General features: G+C 53.2%; 1 protein-coding gene across 7 annotated transcripts in view; it reads right to left on the bottom strand.

Moving 5' to 3' along the window:
- Nucleotides 1-296: 296 nt before the first annotated feature.
- Nucleotides 297-14,623, bottom strand: part of TNS1 (tensin 1) — a 200,871-nt gene continuing 186,544 nt past the window's right edge. For all 7 annotated transcript variants that reach the window (XM_060105836.1, XM_060105831.1, XM_060105832.1 and 4 more), the window contains 8 exons: nt 14,331-14,462; nt 13,830-13,922; nt 12,811-12,888; nt 10,926-10,997; nt 10,505-10,673; nt 9,421-9,489; nt 8,903-8,935; nt 297-5,153 (listed from right to left, as the gene is read on the bottom strand). In XM_060105836.1, the coding sequence (XP_059961819.1) occupies nt 5,009-5,153; nt 8,903-8,935; nt 9,421-9,489; nt 10,505-10,673; nt 10,926-10,997; nt 12,811-12,888; nt 13,830-13,922; nt 14,331-14,462 (791 nt within the window). In that variant the 3' untranslated portion in view covers nt 297-5,008. The remainder of the gene's footprint in view (nt 5,154-8,902; nt 8,936-9,420; nt 9,490-10,504; nt 10,674-10,925; nt 10,998-12,810; nt 12,889-13,829; nt 13,923-14,330; nt 14,463-14,623) is intronic.

Here is a 14,623-nt window from a genome sequence, read left to right as displayed (position 1 = left end):
CTGTGCTTGGACTTCTTGGTTATGTGTGCCACTAAATTCCTTTTTTTTTTTTTTTTTGCCCTTAAACCATTTTGATTTGAGTTTGTCTTCTAGCTAAAACAGTCCAGATGAAAAACTCATTGTAATTAGACCCAAGATCTGGATGGTAGGGAAGCCCTGGGAGGATGTGGCGTGAGTCGTCCGCCACCAGCATCCCTGAAGCCCACCACATATCCGGAGCCTGGGTGAGGCCCCTTTTTACCCACTGGAGACCTGACGGATCCCCTTTCCAAACAACACAGCTAGTTAACAGCACAGATTTTTCTTTCACTTTATCATTTATAAAGCCATACAATGGATTGCAAAGAAACAAAGCAGCTGTACAGGAGTGGGACAGCATCTGTGTACAGTACATTCACATCCAGGGTAAGTAGCGTACATCAGGGTTTATACAAGGTGACAGAGATTAGAGGCACGATGATACAAAATAGAAAGTATGTTTCCATCTACATAAATACACAGCCAGGGGATCAGGAGGATGCTGGGTTATTCGGTTTTTCCTGCAGAGGGTCTGGGAGGCAGGAGGGGATGGAGGTGAGGAATTTCTTACATCTGTTTTGAATGACATGTCAGAGAGGGGCGAGGTGGGGAAACACAGCATGCACGCACAGATGTGCTCTCACACACATGAGCCACATGTGGACACACAGGAGAGTCTCAAGCTGTTGAACACTGATTAGAAACAAAAGTGGGCTATCCCTTTACAATTACCTCGCAGCTGGGAAAAGTCCAGGTGTGGGAAATAAACAGAGGTCCTCCAGCACTTCAACATCTGAGGACAGAGAAGCGCCACCCCGTGTGGTTGACCCCCACCATCACCGACACTGAGATTCCCCCAATCAGGGGCCCTACAAGCCTTGCCTCCTGAGTCCTTTCGCCGCTGGGTGATAGTGAACTTGACATCCCGTTGCCAACCACCTCCGACCCAACTCCTAAGTTCCCTAAAGAGACAAGCAAAAAATGCACACACATACACCCACACTTGCACACACGCGCGCACACGTTCTGTGTTACCACTGGCCAGGGCACTCCAGTCTCGGGATTCCGGGGCCTCGACCCGGGTGAAAAGTAGCCCCGGGACTCTGCCCCCAGCCTCTCCAAGGATCCCAAGGGTGGGGAGATGTAGGGGCAGGAGGCAGCCCTTGGAAAGGGCATTGGCCTCCTCGATCCCCCCCAGATCCAGATCCTGAATCTGGGAAAGACCAAAGCAGGGGAGAAGACCCGGGAGGCAGGGGTGATGAACGAACATCCCAGGGAAGGGGGCCATAGACACTGTTCCACGTACAGACTCGTCCACAGACCCCTGGGTGGCACCAGGGGGCTGCCCAACCTCTGCTCGGCCCATCCAAATGGGCAGAAGGATGTTCGACTCACCTCCCTCCGGGAGCCCCTTTACAGAGAATCACACGTGTCCCCTGGGCTCCCTCTTATGGTCACACGGCCACCAGGTCCCCCCACCCCTATCCTGCCTGTCTCTGACACACCCAGGGATCGCTCAAAACCCTGCCAGGGAAGAAGGAATCCTGGCAGTCCGCAAGCATTTGGAGCTGCTGCGGGAGAGGCTCCAATGAAGACCTGGGTCAGAGGGTCTTTCCGAAACCTAGGACACAATGTCTCTGTCCCTGGAACACCTGGCTGGAGGAGGGAGCCAGAACACCACGATCGCAGGGCAGGGGCATCCGCTCAGCCCTGGAGCTCCATCAAACTGTTCCCTTCCTCCCCATTTCCCCTCTGGGGTCACCTCTCCACTATTCCCATGCTCGGTCCTCCCCTCTCGCTCCATCTGGGAAGGGCCATGGGGACCTTGCTGGGCCTCTCTCCCTGCGGAATTGGAGGGCTGTCACTTCCCTGCCCCCTGTTCCCTCCAGACACCGTACACGGCAGCTACGGTGAGGCCTCGGCTGCCTCAGAGGCCTGGATGTACAGCAAGACACAGGCTGGGCCTGGGGCTGGGGCCTGAGCTCGCCTGGGGTCTGCATCCCTGCATCGCAAGCTGACCAGGCATCTCCGGCCTCCGGCTCTTTCTTGCCAACTCCTCCCAGACCCTTTCCCATCCCCAACTCCCCAGCCCACTTTCAAGACCAGACGGCACTCTCCTGGCTGACAAACAGATTCAACAATAAACAACAGCAAAAAAGGTTGGGGAGAGGGACGGGGAGAAAAAAGGATAAACATTCACACAATAATAATAATTATTAAAAGTGCTTTCTTTTAAAGGAAATCTTTGGCAAGAACATACTGCAGTGCTGTGGTCGTGTGTGTGTATGTGCGCACATGTGCAAGGTGCACGGGCCTAACCTGTGAGACACGGGAGGGTTAACCCAAGCAGTGTCTGACCCAAAGGTGAGACCACGGTGGAGATTGGGGTACCCTTCCCCATCGTTCTTCTGGACAGGCCACACTCTCGGAAACTGACTCTTTCCAGAAGGATGTTGGGTCGGGGGAGTTGATCAGCTCCCCAGCATCTCGAGTCCTTCCCAGAGTCACACATGGCTCAGGCCTGAGTGGGGTGGGCTGCTGGTGGGCGGTGGGAAAGCACGTGTGAAGGCTGACCCCAGACTCACATGAAGGGTCTGATGCTCCGCCCGGCCATCCAGACCAGGAGGAGAGAGTTCCCGGGCTGTCCAGGGGGAGATCAAGATATTTACAAAGGAAGTGGGTGGGAATATCCTCTTCTGTCTGGGAAGAGAGTTGGAGTTAGGTAGGGAATGAGAGAGGGGAAATCGCCGTGTCTGGCTTGAAAGCCTCAGAAGGAAGAGCCCTTTGGGGGAGTCTTGGTCACTAAGGACAAGGTTTCAATCTTTGGGGAGCAGGGGGTTACTCCCCACCATCTTCAGACGCTCTCCTTTCCAACTCCCTGAAACAAAACATCCACACAGATACAGCTTCTTGGAAGAGAAAAAAAATACAAGACGCACACGCCCACCACACACACCCGTGTCCCCTGCAGGCTCACACACCTGCTCGGGCCTGCAGGGAGGCGGGCTGCTAAGCCCTCATCTCTGGGAGCTGATAGCCGGGCCCAGCTTGCCAAAAATAAGGGGGGGGCGGTGAAGGGGATGGAACACGTGCACCCCCTCCCCGCTGAGTCCTAGTCAGAGTCTAAGGAAAGCCAAGGCCAGGGCAAGGAGACCCCTGATTGCTCCAAGGATAAAGGCCCCTACCTTTCAGGCTTCACTTATAGGTACAGAGAGAGATGGGGACTGGATTATGCCGGGGAGGCAATAAAGCTATATGGGGAAATAATAAATACTTCTTGTCAATTTACCTATTCTTTTTTTTAACCTTTTCTTATATTTCATTAGCTTACAGATTCTGTCAGTATGTCTCACATATATATTATATATATTTATATATCAGTACAATGCCTCTCTTTAGGGAACCCAGAGGCTTAAGAAGCTACTCAAGGATGGAGTCCTGGTGGATTTTCCATCTGGCTTAGACCACTTGGGTGGTGGTCAGGGAGTGCCCAATCGCCCAGTTGGAGTCTCAGTCCTTTGGCCTAAATGTGCGCCTTCTGCCCTCTGCTCCACGGCGGCTGGGCTCTGGGGGGAAACCAAGGCAGAAGGGGGAAGCGCAAGGCTTTGGTATCGCAGGCAGGCCGTGTGGTGTGCAGGCAGCATCCCCCAGAACTCTGACCAGCTCCCGTGGGCGGTCCAGCAAAAGTCAGACCCCCGATCCCTTGCAGAGGGAGCACAGGAACTGCAGGGGTCTCTCCTGGGCCTCGCCGAGCAGGGCTTATAGAAGCAGGTTCCCAGGATGAGCCCCAACATGGGGACCCTGCAGGACAGAACAGGGAAGAGCAGGAAGGCTCAATCGCCAGCACCCAAAAAGGCAACATGCACATAAGCAAGTCTGAGAAAGGCTGGTCTGGGGCACGAAACCCAAGAAGAGGCTGAGGGCTGGGAGCTGGCGGGAGCCACCTGCCCACCCCGAGGCTGGGCCACATGCCTCGGGGAAGGTGCCTAGAGCTCAGCAGCCTCCCTTCCTGAGGGATCTCTTCCCCAGAGCTCCGGACACACAAGTCGCCATCTCCTCAAACCAATGCTCCAGCTTCCTGGTGGAGGCAGATCAGGGGTAACGTTGCAGCGTGGCCAGACCCACTCCGTGGGGGTCTCTGCTGAGGAAAAGGGGTTGGCGGCACCCAAGGCTGTTAGAGCAGGTGCAGGGACCAAGAGAGCATCCATTACCCACAATCCTGGGTGTTCCTGGGGAAGGGGGCTTATGCCCCCTCCCTGCTGCCCTGACACCCCCGACTCTTAACTTTCTTTGGACAGTATGCACTTGTGTGTGCAAACACAGGGGACACGGACAAGTATACCTGTTTATAATTCAAGCTGAGAGGCAAACAGAAATCAGTGTGTGAGGATGTGGGTGTGGCCATATATACACCCCATAAAGACACCCACAAACTGTACATCAAAGGCAGAGCAAAGAGACCTTAGGGGCCTCAGGTCTGAGATACTTTCAAAAGCAAAAGTGCCACCACTGGATGTCCCATGGTGGCTCTTTTTGGTTTGGTGATCTACCCTAGAGGTGGACAGAAAAAGATTCTCTTGACAGGATTTCTCCTTGCAAAGCAGTTGGGTTAGGAAGAAAGAGCTTTTCCATTTCCCCCCAAAATGTGGATCTCCAGAGAGGTTCATTCTGCCTCTCTTGAGGAGTTCCATCCTCTCGGAGGGTGGAGGAGTTAGGTGGACCTGGTTAGTTTTGGAGGCTCTGGGGGTTTTGTAGTATCCATCTCCCCGGGGGAATCCGAGTTATTCTCCTCCATCTTTTTCCTTCTTTCTCTCTCTCTCCCCCTCCCCGCTCAATTCACTTCCCTCTCCCCACATTACACTTTCTTCTCTCCTTCTCCAAAATTGGCCCAAAGTCCTCCTTCTGGATTCAAGGATGGTCAGGATGCACAGGTCCCTTCCCCACATACCCATCCCCACTGCCCTGGCCCCGGGCAAGGGGAGGGGGGAGTTCATCTCTTCTGGCCGGCACTCAGCATGACCTTGGAGACAAAGTTGACGATGGCGGAGGCCGGCTGGTTGGGGTCAAGCTCAGCAAAGAGGTGGCAGGCGTTGTCCGTGGTGCTGCCCTGTTTCCGGGCCACAAAGCCGAAGAGCCTGCAGGGGCGGGAGACGGGTGACAGGTGTGAGGTGGGGGGTGCAGGAGGAACCCCAGGCCTGGGAGAGGCGCCAGGAAAGCAAGCTCATCTTTGCTCCCTTCCCCATCTTTCCCTACCTCCCTGAGCACTGGGCACTGAGGATGGAGCATGTGAGAGAATCCTTTCTCTCCTTCACCAACACGAAAACCAGTGCCTGGAGATAGCAGGTCACTTGTTCAGGGTCAGCAGAAATTCCCCTTTGTGGGCGGGGAGCAGGGGGGAAGAGGTACTGGAGGTGAGTGACCAGACCGGACAGTAAGAGGTGGGGATGAGACTAAAAATAAAATGGGACATTCCTAGACCAGCTTCTCTCGGCCCATCCCTGCCACACCCCTAGCCGAATGTTCTTACACACAGCACATAAACAAAGTGCCGTCTGCCTGTCAAAGGGCCCGGCCACCTCAGACACCACAGAGGGTCAGAGACCAAAGGACGAGGGGCCACCGTCCCCCACCACACACACACACACACACACACACACACACACACACACACACTTCTCCAGAGAATGGGAGGGGGAGGGGGACCCCACACCTGTTCCCCCCCAAACCCCACTCCCCATACCAGGACTGGAGTGACTGAGCGTTCTCTCTGTGCAAAACAGAGTTAAAAATACGAGCGCGGAAGAACAGAATGTGAGCTCAGGTCCCCTCCCAGCCAGCACATTGCTGGATGGGGAAATCGGGACAGCTGGAGATTCCGATGGAAACCCCTCTCCCAGGACTGGACGGACCACGGCAGCTAAAATTAGCAAAGTTGGGACTGGCTTACCACATACACACACACACACACACACACACACACACACACACACAGGGCTTCACACAGTTTTGCTGTACCCAAATGTGTTTCAGGGGCTGGGGACAATCAGGCCAGAGGTCTGGGGTAACAGTCTACCCAAGTGGTGGGGAAGCCTGGGCCCGTGGATCACCCCCGCCGGAGCCCCCTCTCCAGGCCAGGATGGAGAACCGGCCCACCTCTCAGGCCTGAACACGGCCCGCCTGCCCTCCCTTCATGTTTATTTCAGCTCTGTGGGCCTCAGGGCCAACTCAACAGTAGTCCAAGTCCTTCCTCTGCTTGGAGGAATGGATGCGGCAAGACACCTCAGCCCCCAAGGGCAGAGAGGAGTGCTTACAAGCACCCAAGAGCGAGCACCTCCTTAGATTGGGGGCCTGAGGCATCTCGCTTGCCTCACCCTCGTCCAGCCCTGAGCTCTCCTAGGCCTCCACAAGGGCAAGTCAGAAGGAAGCTCAGCACAAAAGCTGCTCCTCAATGAGGAATTTCCAGGCCTGGGACCAGCCTGCTTCTGTCCCGGATCCATCTCCCCCTCGCAGGGCCGGGTGGTGAGTAAGACAAGACCCTTCAAACGCAGAGCTCTGGCCTCCTGGCTGGCGGCAGGGACTTGGAGACCCCAATGACCCCATGAGCCCCAGGGGAGGCTGAGATAAGCTTTGAGAGGACTGCACACAGGGGCCTCTTTTCAGCTGAGCTGCTCACTCTTTATATGACCTTGGGCCAGGAGAGGTCTCCTCCATCCCACATGGCCCCTCTGGATGAAACAGAGCAGGACCCTATGGTCCTTGCCCCCTATGTCTTCTGCCTGCCTTTTGTCTGTGGAAAAACTTTAGCCAGAGAATAAGTTTAATCAGAGAAAATGCAGAAACAAAGGAAAACAGCCCCACAACACTAAATAATAGTAGTTTAGTCACTAAGCATAGTTAAGGACCTTTAGTTCCTTCTCAAGGCCTATAGATAATATTCTGAGACACATCCACCTTCCCACCAGGTGGAAGAAGTTAACTACATCATGACCAGACCGTAGCTATGACATAAGCTGCCACAATTCCAAGAACTGGCCTCAAGGAAATGCGAACAAACCAACCCCGGAACTAAAGATGAATTGTACTTAAAACAATCAAGATGACGCTCGTCAGACCACCAATGACCAGTTTCAAGATGATGGTCAGAGCTGACCATGCTGTTTCTGCATGTAGCCCCATCCCTCCGTCTATAAAAGCTCTTGCGCCCGGGTTGTCAGTGGTGGGGGGGGGGGCCTTTGGACAGGCATCCACCCTCCCCTGTGACTGCCGGCATCCAAAATAAAGCAAACTTTCCTTTCCACCAACCTGGCCTCTTTATTGGCTTTTGAACGGGGAGCAGCCAGACCCCACTTTCGGTTACATGGACACCCCCAGAAGGAGGTTTCATCGTGCTGACCCTGGTCAGTTCCACTCATCTGGACCTCAGTGGCCTCACTGGGCCTCCTCCTCGCTCTCCTCCTCCCTGCCTCCATCCTTTCATTTCCTTACTAAATATCTATCAGCCCCTCCCACACGGCAGATACAGTCGTGCCCTCAGGGAGCTTGCAATCTGGTGGCCTCCCCAGCCCCATCCCCATGAAATCAGCTCTCTGCTGCTCCCACACCCATTTCTACCTGTCATATAAGACCCCTTTTTTTTTTTTTGCGGTACGCGGGCCTCTCACTGCTGTGGCCTCTCCCGTTGCGGAGCACAGGCTCCAGACGCACAGGCTCAGCGGCCACGGCTCACGGGCCCAGCCGCTCCGCGGCATGTGGGATCCTCCCGGACCGGGGCACGAACCCATGTCCCCTGCATCGGCAGGAGGACTCTCAACCACTGCGCCACCAGGGAAGCCCTAAGACCTATTTTTAAACATAGTTTCTTTCCCCAAACCTTCCCAAATCAGCAGTGGTTTTAATTTCTTTTTAACAGTGAAAGTTTTCTTTTTCTAAAGCCAATCTAATATGAAGTCTGGATATGTAAAGGTGATAGCAGTACTTATGGAGATAAATGGATCAACTCAACAGTGTAACATTTACCTATGATAAAGTCAATCGGTGAGAAAAAAATGGGGCTGTTTAGGTGAGCCCGACAAAGTAAAAGGTGGAATTATGGACCATAGTGACAGTCTTATGTCAGCTTCAGTACCCAGGTTATTCCTATACTTTGTTTTGGTTTTACTGAGAAAACTCTGATTCATCCTGATAAATAACTGCAAATCGTACCTCCCCTCAAAGCGGCTCAGTTACAACCTGAGGAACCCAGCGTTCCTCGGAACCCAGTTTGAAAACCACTGCAGCACCTTAGCCTGCTTATACACTTCTCTTATCTGCTGTGCTAACATCAGGCACCCGAGGGCAGAATCCGCCTCCTGGTTGGTCTGAATTTCCCCAGAGCTGAGTTAGTTCCCTGGAAGCACTTATGAAATGCCAAATAGATGGAAAATTGACCAAAGGACCCCAGGGCCATCAGTGGAATTTCGGAAGGAATTCAGACCTACCGGACTCCCGTGGTCTGACGTGGAGGTCTAGCCCAGCCACGTCATGCACGGAAGTCCTCCAAGAGAACAGGAATGGGAATCAGGATGTCAGGATTGCGGCAGAAAAGATCATTTAAACAACCCCTGCCCCACTGCCGTCACCTCCAATAAAACTCTCAGCTTTCAGATCCCTTCCTCAGACCCCTGCTGGTCTGGGCCTGAGAGAGGGAAGGGGACAAGACTGGAGGCTGGGCCTTTGGCCTCGAGGCAGGAGAAGGCCAAAGACCTGGCTGCCTGGGCAAGCTTTTCTCCAGAGCTGCCCTTTGCCTACCTCCTGTTCCTGGATTCTAAGCCCACTCCCGCACCCACCTCTGCCCCAGCCAAGGAGCACAAAGACCAGCCAGCCGGGTGGGGAGAAGCATACTTACTTAGCAGGGGAGCCTCCCTCCGTCTTCATCCACCTGTGGAGAGAATGAGAGCACAGCGTAAACCACCACTTCTCCCTCAGAGCCCAGCCCCGGGTGTGCCCGGAGCCCTGGGGGAAGGCAGAGCCCCTGTGCCAGGTGGGTGGGAGCCTCCAAAGATCATGCAGCAGGGCATTCACAGTGGAGAGAGCACTGTGGCCTGCCTCCCAAGGAGCTTTTCCCCAACGTGGAGAGGAGAAGCAGCTTCAGGGTCAGAGGGGTAGAAGCAGGCGTTTGGGTCCCTGGGAGGGGCTTCAAATTGGTGGCGGGAAAAACTCAAAAAGAGGCCAACACCGCTACTCACGGTCCCACAGGCATGGGCAGATCTTCAAATTGAGCCAAGAATGCACACACACACACACACACACACAGGAGTGCATACACACACATAGATGCGTGCGCACACACACATGTACATGCATACACACAGACTTCAGTGTTCGAAAGATGGCTGGGAAGGCAAGTGTCTACAAGAGACTTACTTCCTCTCCTGTGGATCCAGGTCACAGAAGGTGATGGTGTTGAGGGGGTAGTGGCGTCTGAAGAAGAGCCTGTGGCACACACATCAGATAAACAGAGAATGAGTGCTGGAGTGACTCCTCCTTCAGGTCAGGCCACCACCTGTGGCTGTCACGGGTCGACACAGCCTTTCCCTTCTGAGCATGATGGCCTGGGCTGCTCCCTTTGGGGACATAAAGCCATGCATAGGGACAGAGAGATGTCTCATAGAAACATGTCCCAAATGCTAGAGGCTAGGAAAAGAAGGAAGAAACTGGCATTGAGGAATGAGAAACGGGGGAACTCTGGAGGAGGAAGAAAAGGGGCTGGGGAGAGAGGATGAGAGGAAGGGCCTCTGCTCTAGAAAGCAGGGACTCTTATCAGTTGCTTTTACAGCTGTATAACAAATGCAGGCATATTTGTGGAAGGAAGGAGGGATGGATGGATGGATAGAGGGAGACAAATTAGTGAAGGGATAAATGGGTGGGCGAAGATAAATGGGGGATGAATGGATGCAGGAATGGATGGATCATTTGGTGAGTGGGTGAGAAAGTGGATGGATGGATGGGTCACAGGGTTGGGGGGAGCCCAACACAGAAGCAATTAGAAGAATCTTACTGGGCTTCCCTGGTGGCGCAGTGGTTAAGAATCTGCCTGCCAATGCAGGGGACACGGGTTCAATCCCTGGTCCGGGAAGATCCCACATGCCGCGGAGCAACTAAGCCCGTGCACCACAACTACTGAGCCTGCGCTCTAGAGCCCGCGAGCCACAACTACTGAGCCCACGAGCCACAACTACTGAGCCTGAGAGCCACAACTACTGAGCCTGCATGCCACAACTACTGAAGCCTGCGCGCCTAGAGCCTGTGCTCTGCAACAAGAGAAGCCACCGCAATGAGAAGCCCGCGCACCACAACGAAGAGTAGCCCCCGCTCACCACAACTAAAAAGAAAAGCCCACGCTCAGCAACAAAGACCCAAAGCAGCCAAAATTTACTTACTTAATTAATTAATAAAAAACAAACAAACAAAAAAACACCATCTTTAGAAAACAAAAAAAGAATCTTACTTTCTCTGGTTGTCAGTTAGTGTAATTCCCTGGGCAGAAACTTTGAAGTGGACGATGGTGGCAGCCGGTGTGGGGTCAGTAGCCAGTGTCTCAGAAGTGGCTTTGGAGATGGCCTGTGGCCCAGTGAGTGACTCCATGTCCACAGAGTTGATGAAGAGCACGTTGCAGGCTGGAAGAAACCCACCCAAGGAGGTGTCATGGGGGCCGAAGTGGGTGGGAACCACCCCCAGGTCCTCTCTTCAGAGAGAAGTTAGCAGATGGATTTCAGGCCAGCCTTGGGCCAAGGCATCTGCACACAGAAATGTGGTCTGCCCAGAGACATCTGGGTCTGGGAGAGATATCTAGCCTGCACCTACAGGAGGGTACAGGGCCAGGGGGAGGAAAGGCCTGGGCAGGGATCCCATCGGGGGTGGCCACTCACCTGCCCCTTGCTTCAGCAGGTCACTGGTTGAGTTGGCAGGGCCCGAGCTATCTTTTGATTCATCTGTGGGGTCTGAGACAAAAATTTAATTCAGCTGGTAATTAAAACTCCAGAGCTGGAAAGAAGCACAAGGTTGGCTGGGCCTCAGGCTAGCTCTGCAAATACTTTGTGCAACGGATACCGCTTCTCATAACAAGCCCTGGCAGTCAGCACGTGTGTCCAGTTTGAACGTCTAGTGATTGCTCTAAGTATTCAGCACACTGGTTGAGAGCTGTGGAGTCCAACAGAGCAGGGTTCAGATGCTCACCCAGCCACTTGCCAAGTGTCTATAAAATGGAGGGGATGATGAGAGTACTCACGTCCCTGGGTTTCTGAGACGTTCCGTGTACAGTGTTAGTCCAGTGGATGACATAAAGCAAGCCTTCAAGTGGCAACTGATATGGTTGTTTTGCATTGACGTGTCTTAGGTGTAGATCAGTAAATGCCCTAATTCATTAAACCACAATGCAGCACAACTACAATTTCAATATTAATAAGAACTGAGCATTGTTTATACCAGCATTTCTCAGACTCTGGTGTGCAGGCTTGTTAAAACACAGATTTCTGGGCACCACCCTAAAGCTTCTGATTAGGTGGGGCTTGAGAATATCTACATTTTTAACAAGTTCCCAGGGGTGCTGATGCTGCTGGTCTGGGGACCGTACTGTGAGAACCACTGGCTTATACAATGTAAATAGAGAGCAGTTTTATAATTATTAAGTTACTTAGAAATATAATTTAATTAGTGTCTAAATCATGTGGTTAATAGGGCTATTTAAATAGTATTTGAACTTTTAAGTTGATAATAGTGGTCAATTATCATTAATAATTCAATGAATCGAATTGGATACATAGATATTGTCAAATAATATTGGAGGTTTTAAGTATGGACATAACCCCAGGACTTCCAAGAGAGACTGAAAGCAAGTCCCAGACACAATTCCGAATATCCTATTATTGGACAGAGAGCATGGGGAGAAGGCACCCCAGTTACCAGTTCCTAGACCTCAAGTTCAGGGCCAGGCATATTCCCCTCCCCTCATGGGAGCCCCGTGTATCTGGGGCTGCATAATGGAAGCCTGTGCTGTTGAAAGGTTTGGGGTGTCCCTCCGCCTTCCTCCGAGGCTGGGACACCTCTCTAAGAGAAACTAAAATCTCTTTTGCCAGCCCCAGTGTCTCACTCAAATTCTCACCCTATACGTCCCAAAGCTCTTGAGTTCCGTTTGTACTTCCCACAATCAAAAGAGGGCTTGCTCCTCCCATTAGCTCCATGTCCCCTTGGCGAGGGAACACCCTCTCAGCCATGCAGACTAGAAACGCCAGGGACATCTTGGGCTTCCTGTCTCCTTCCCACGCCATGTGGATCCCTAAGAGGTCCCTCGAGTGTGCTCTCTCCTCTCCATTCAGACCGCCCTCCCACACCTGGATGCCCCATGACCTATCTCTGCCTTCCCCTCCCCCCTCCCTCGGCCCTGCCCACTGATGCCCATCTCACCCTCCGGACACGGTCCTCCCCATGGCTGTCTCCTGCTTCTATTTCCTCCCCTGGGATGAGTCGTAATTCTCAGGATTCAAGCATGAATTCTTAAAGCCTCCAGAGAATTTTCTCTGGAGCAATCTGGCAAGTCAATTATGTGTGTTTCTGGAATTAAGATTTTTAATGAACTTTCCCTTCTTTTTCATTAGAAAAAATAAAGAGGAGAGTGGTTTTGAGTTTCCCCAAGATTGGCAACACGACCCGTTTCCTCCAAGCCTGGCGCATGTTCTGGAGCAGCTGGCTGGGCAGAGACGTGAAGGAGGCCAGCACAAGGGTGCGCTTGGAGGGCGAGGAGTCTCAGGTTCCTACCTCGGTTTGGAATGACCAGCTTACAGGGCAGAGCCAGCGGGATGATGGAGTGCTGGTAGACCAGGGCAGACAGTGATCCTGCAGGGAGGGAGACAGCCGGCAGAGGCAGCGTTACTGGGAGCACGTCAGGGGCGCTAAGGAAGCATACCCACCCCGCCCCACTGTCCATAATCTTTAGCTTCTTTCTTACCTCTCCCTCATCCCACCCACAAAGCTGAAAATTCACTGCCTCTTTGACAGCAAGATCCAAGGGAGAAGATTCTAAAGGCTCACTCTAGCCGTCAGACGGTTACCCCACAACTTTTCTTTCTTTTTTTTTTTTTTTTTTTTGTGGCACACGGGCCTCTCACTGTCGCGGCCTCTCCCATTGCGGAGCATAGGTTCCGGACACACAGGCTCAGCAGCCATGGCTCACGGGCCCAGCCGCTCCGCGGCATGTGGGATCTTCCGGGACCGGGGCACGAACCCGCGTCCCCTGCATCGGCAGGCGGACTCTCAACCACTGCACCACCAGGGAAGCCCCCTACAACTTTTCTTTATCGAAAGTTACTCTCAGCATCTCTCCTAAGTCCCTCCAGCTGCCAGGGCTCCACTCAGGAGAGTGCAGCAGAAAGTATCAGAGGATGATGGGATCAAATCCCCACTCAGTAACTCATTAGCTGTGTGTCCCTGGATAAATCTCAGTTCCCTCATGTGTAAAATGGGACGATGACACCTACCACGCAGGATGGTCGGGAGACCAGAAGTGATCTAAGGTACCTAAGGTGGCTTTCACATAGTAGGTAGTGGATAAAGGCAGCTGTTGTTATAGTTGTTATTCCAGTGTTAATGCTAACAAGTCTCCGCGGGGTAGGACAAATACAGAAAGAAATCTGGCAGAGTGAAGGCGCCACGGCACAGAGGAAGGAAGTCGCCGTGCGTTTCTCTGCTGCGTCTGTGACAGGGGTGACGGGCAGAAGCTGCAGCGGGGAACCTGGGACAGGCCTGAGACCGTGGGGACGGAGGCGGGGACAGCTCACCGAAGTTTGGCTCGTTGGGGCAGCCCTTGAGCTTGACTCCTCTGGGGCTCGTCTCTATCAGGAAATGCCTCACGAGCTCATGAGTCATGTCCCCTGGGATGAAGAGAAAGAAACGTGGATGGGTCACTGCCCATGGTGTCCTTCCGCCACCTCCCAGCACTACTTCCAACTTCTCCAGTGTGCTGGGCTGTGATGGAGAAAGGGTCACAGCAATAACATGGCCAGAGCCCTGGGATGGAGAGACCATCACTGCTAGCCCACCCCTCAGGGAAACTCAGTCACAGGGTCCCAGTCATCTTGCTTCCCTGTTCTCTGACCTCAATCATCACCAAGCCCAAGACCTGCTCTTCTGAAGAGTCTGATTAGAAGGGACCAGCTCCCATGAGAAGTAAGAGACCTGCCCACCCCACATACCCACCCCTCGTCCTCTGGCAGCTCAGGACCTAAAGAGACTGTAGGGACCACCTAGTCCTGAGGCCCCAGTGGACAAGCTGGTGTTACCTTTTTTATTCTGCTGCATGATGGTCGGAGGGGGCGAAGACACCTTCATGGCCAGCCCATAGGCTCCTCGGAAGGAGTGGCTGTCTCGGATGATGAAAGCCCCTGGCTCCTGGTCCTTAAGGAGGGCGATGGCTGAATCGGGAGGAGAGAAGGGGAAATGAGAAATTGATGCACTGGCTTAAGTCTCATCAGGTCTTGAACCTCATTCTTTCTCAGGTGAGATGAGAGTCCTTAAAGTTAAAATGTAAACACTCCTAAGGGTCCTCCTACACTAGAGTCTGCAAAGTTTTTCT

This window comes from Mesoplodon densirostris, chromosome 8, assembly GCF_025265405.1.
Source record: "Mesoplodon densirostris isolate mMesDen1 chromosome 8, mMesDen1 primary haplotype, whole genome shotgun sequence".
In the NCBI taxonomy this organism is placed as follows: domain Eukaryota; kingdom Metazoa; phylum Chordata; class Mammalia; order Artiodactyla; family Ziphiidae; genus Mesoplodon; species Mesoplodon densirostris.
Note: the sequence above shows the minus strand (reverse complement) of the source record. Positions and strands in the feature narration are given on the sequence as shown.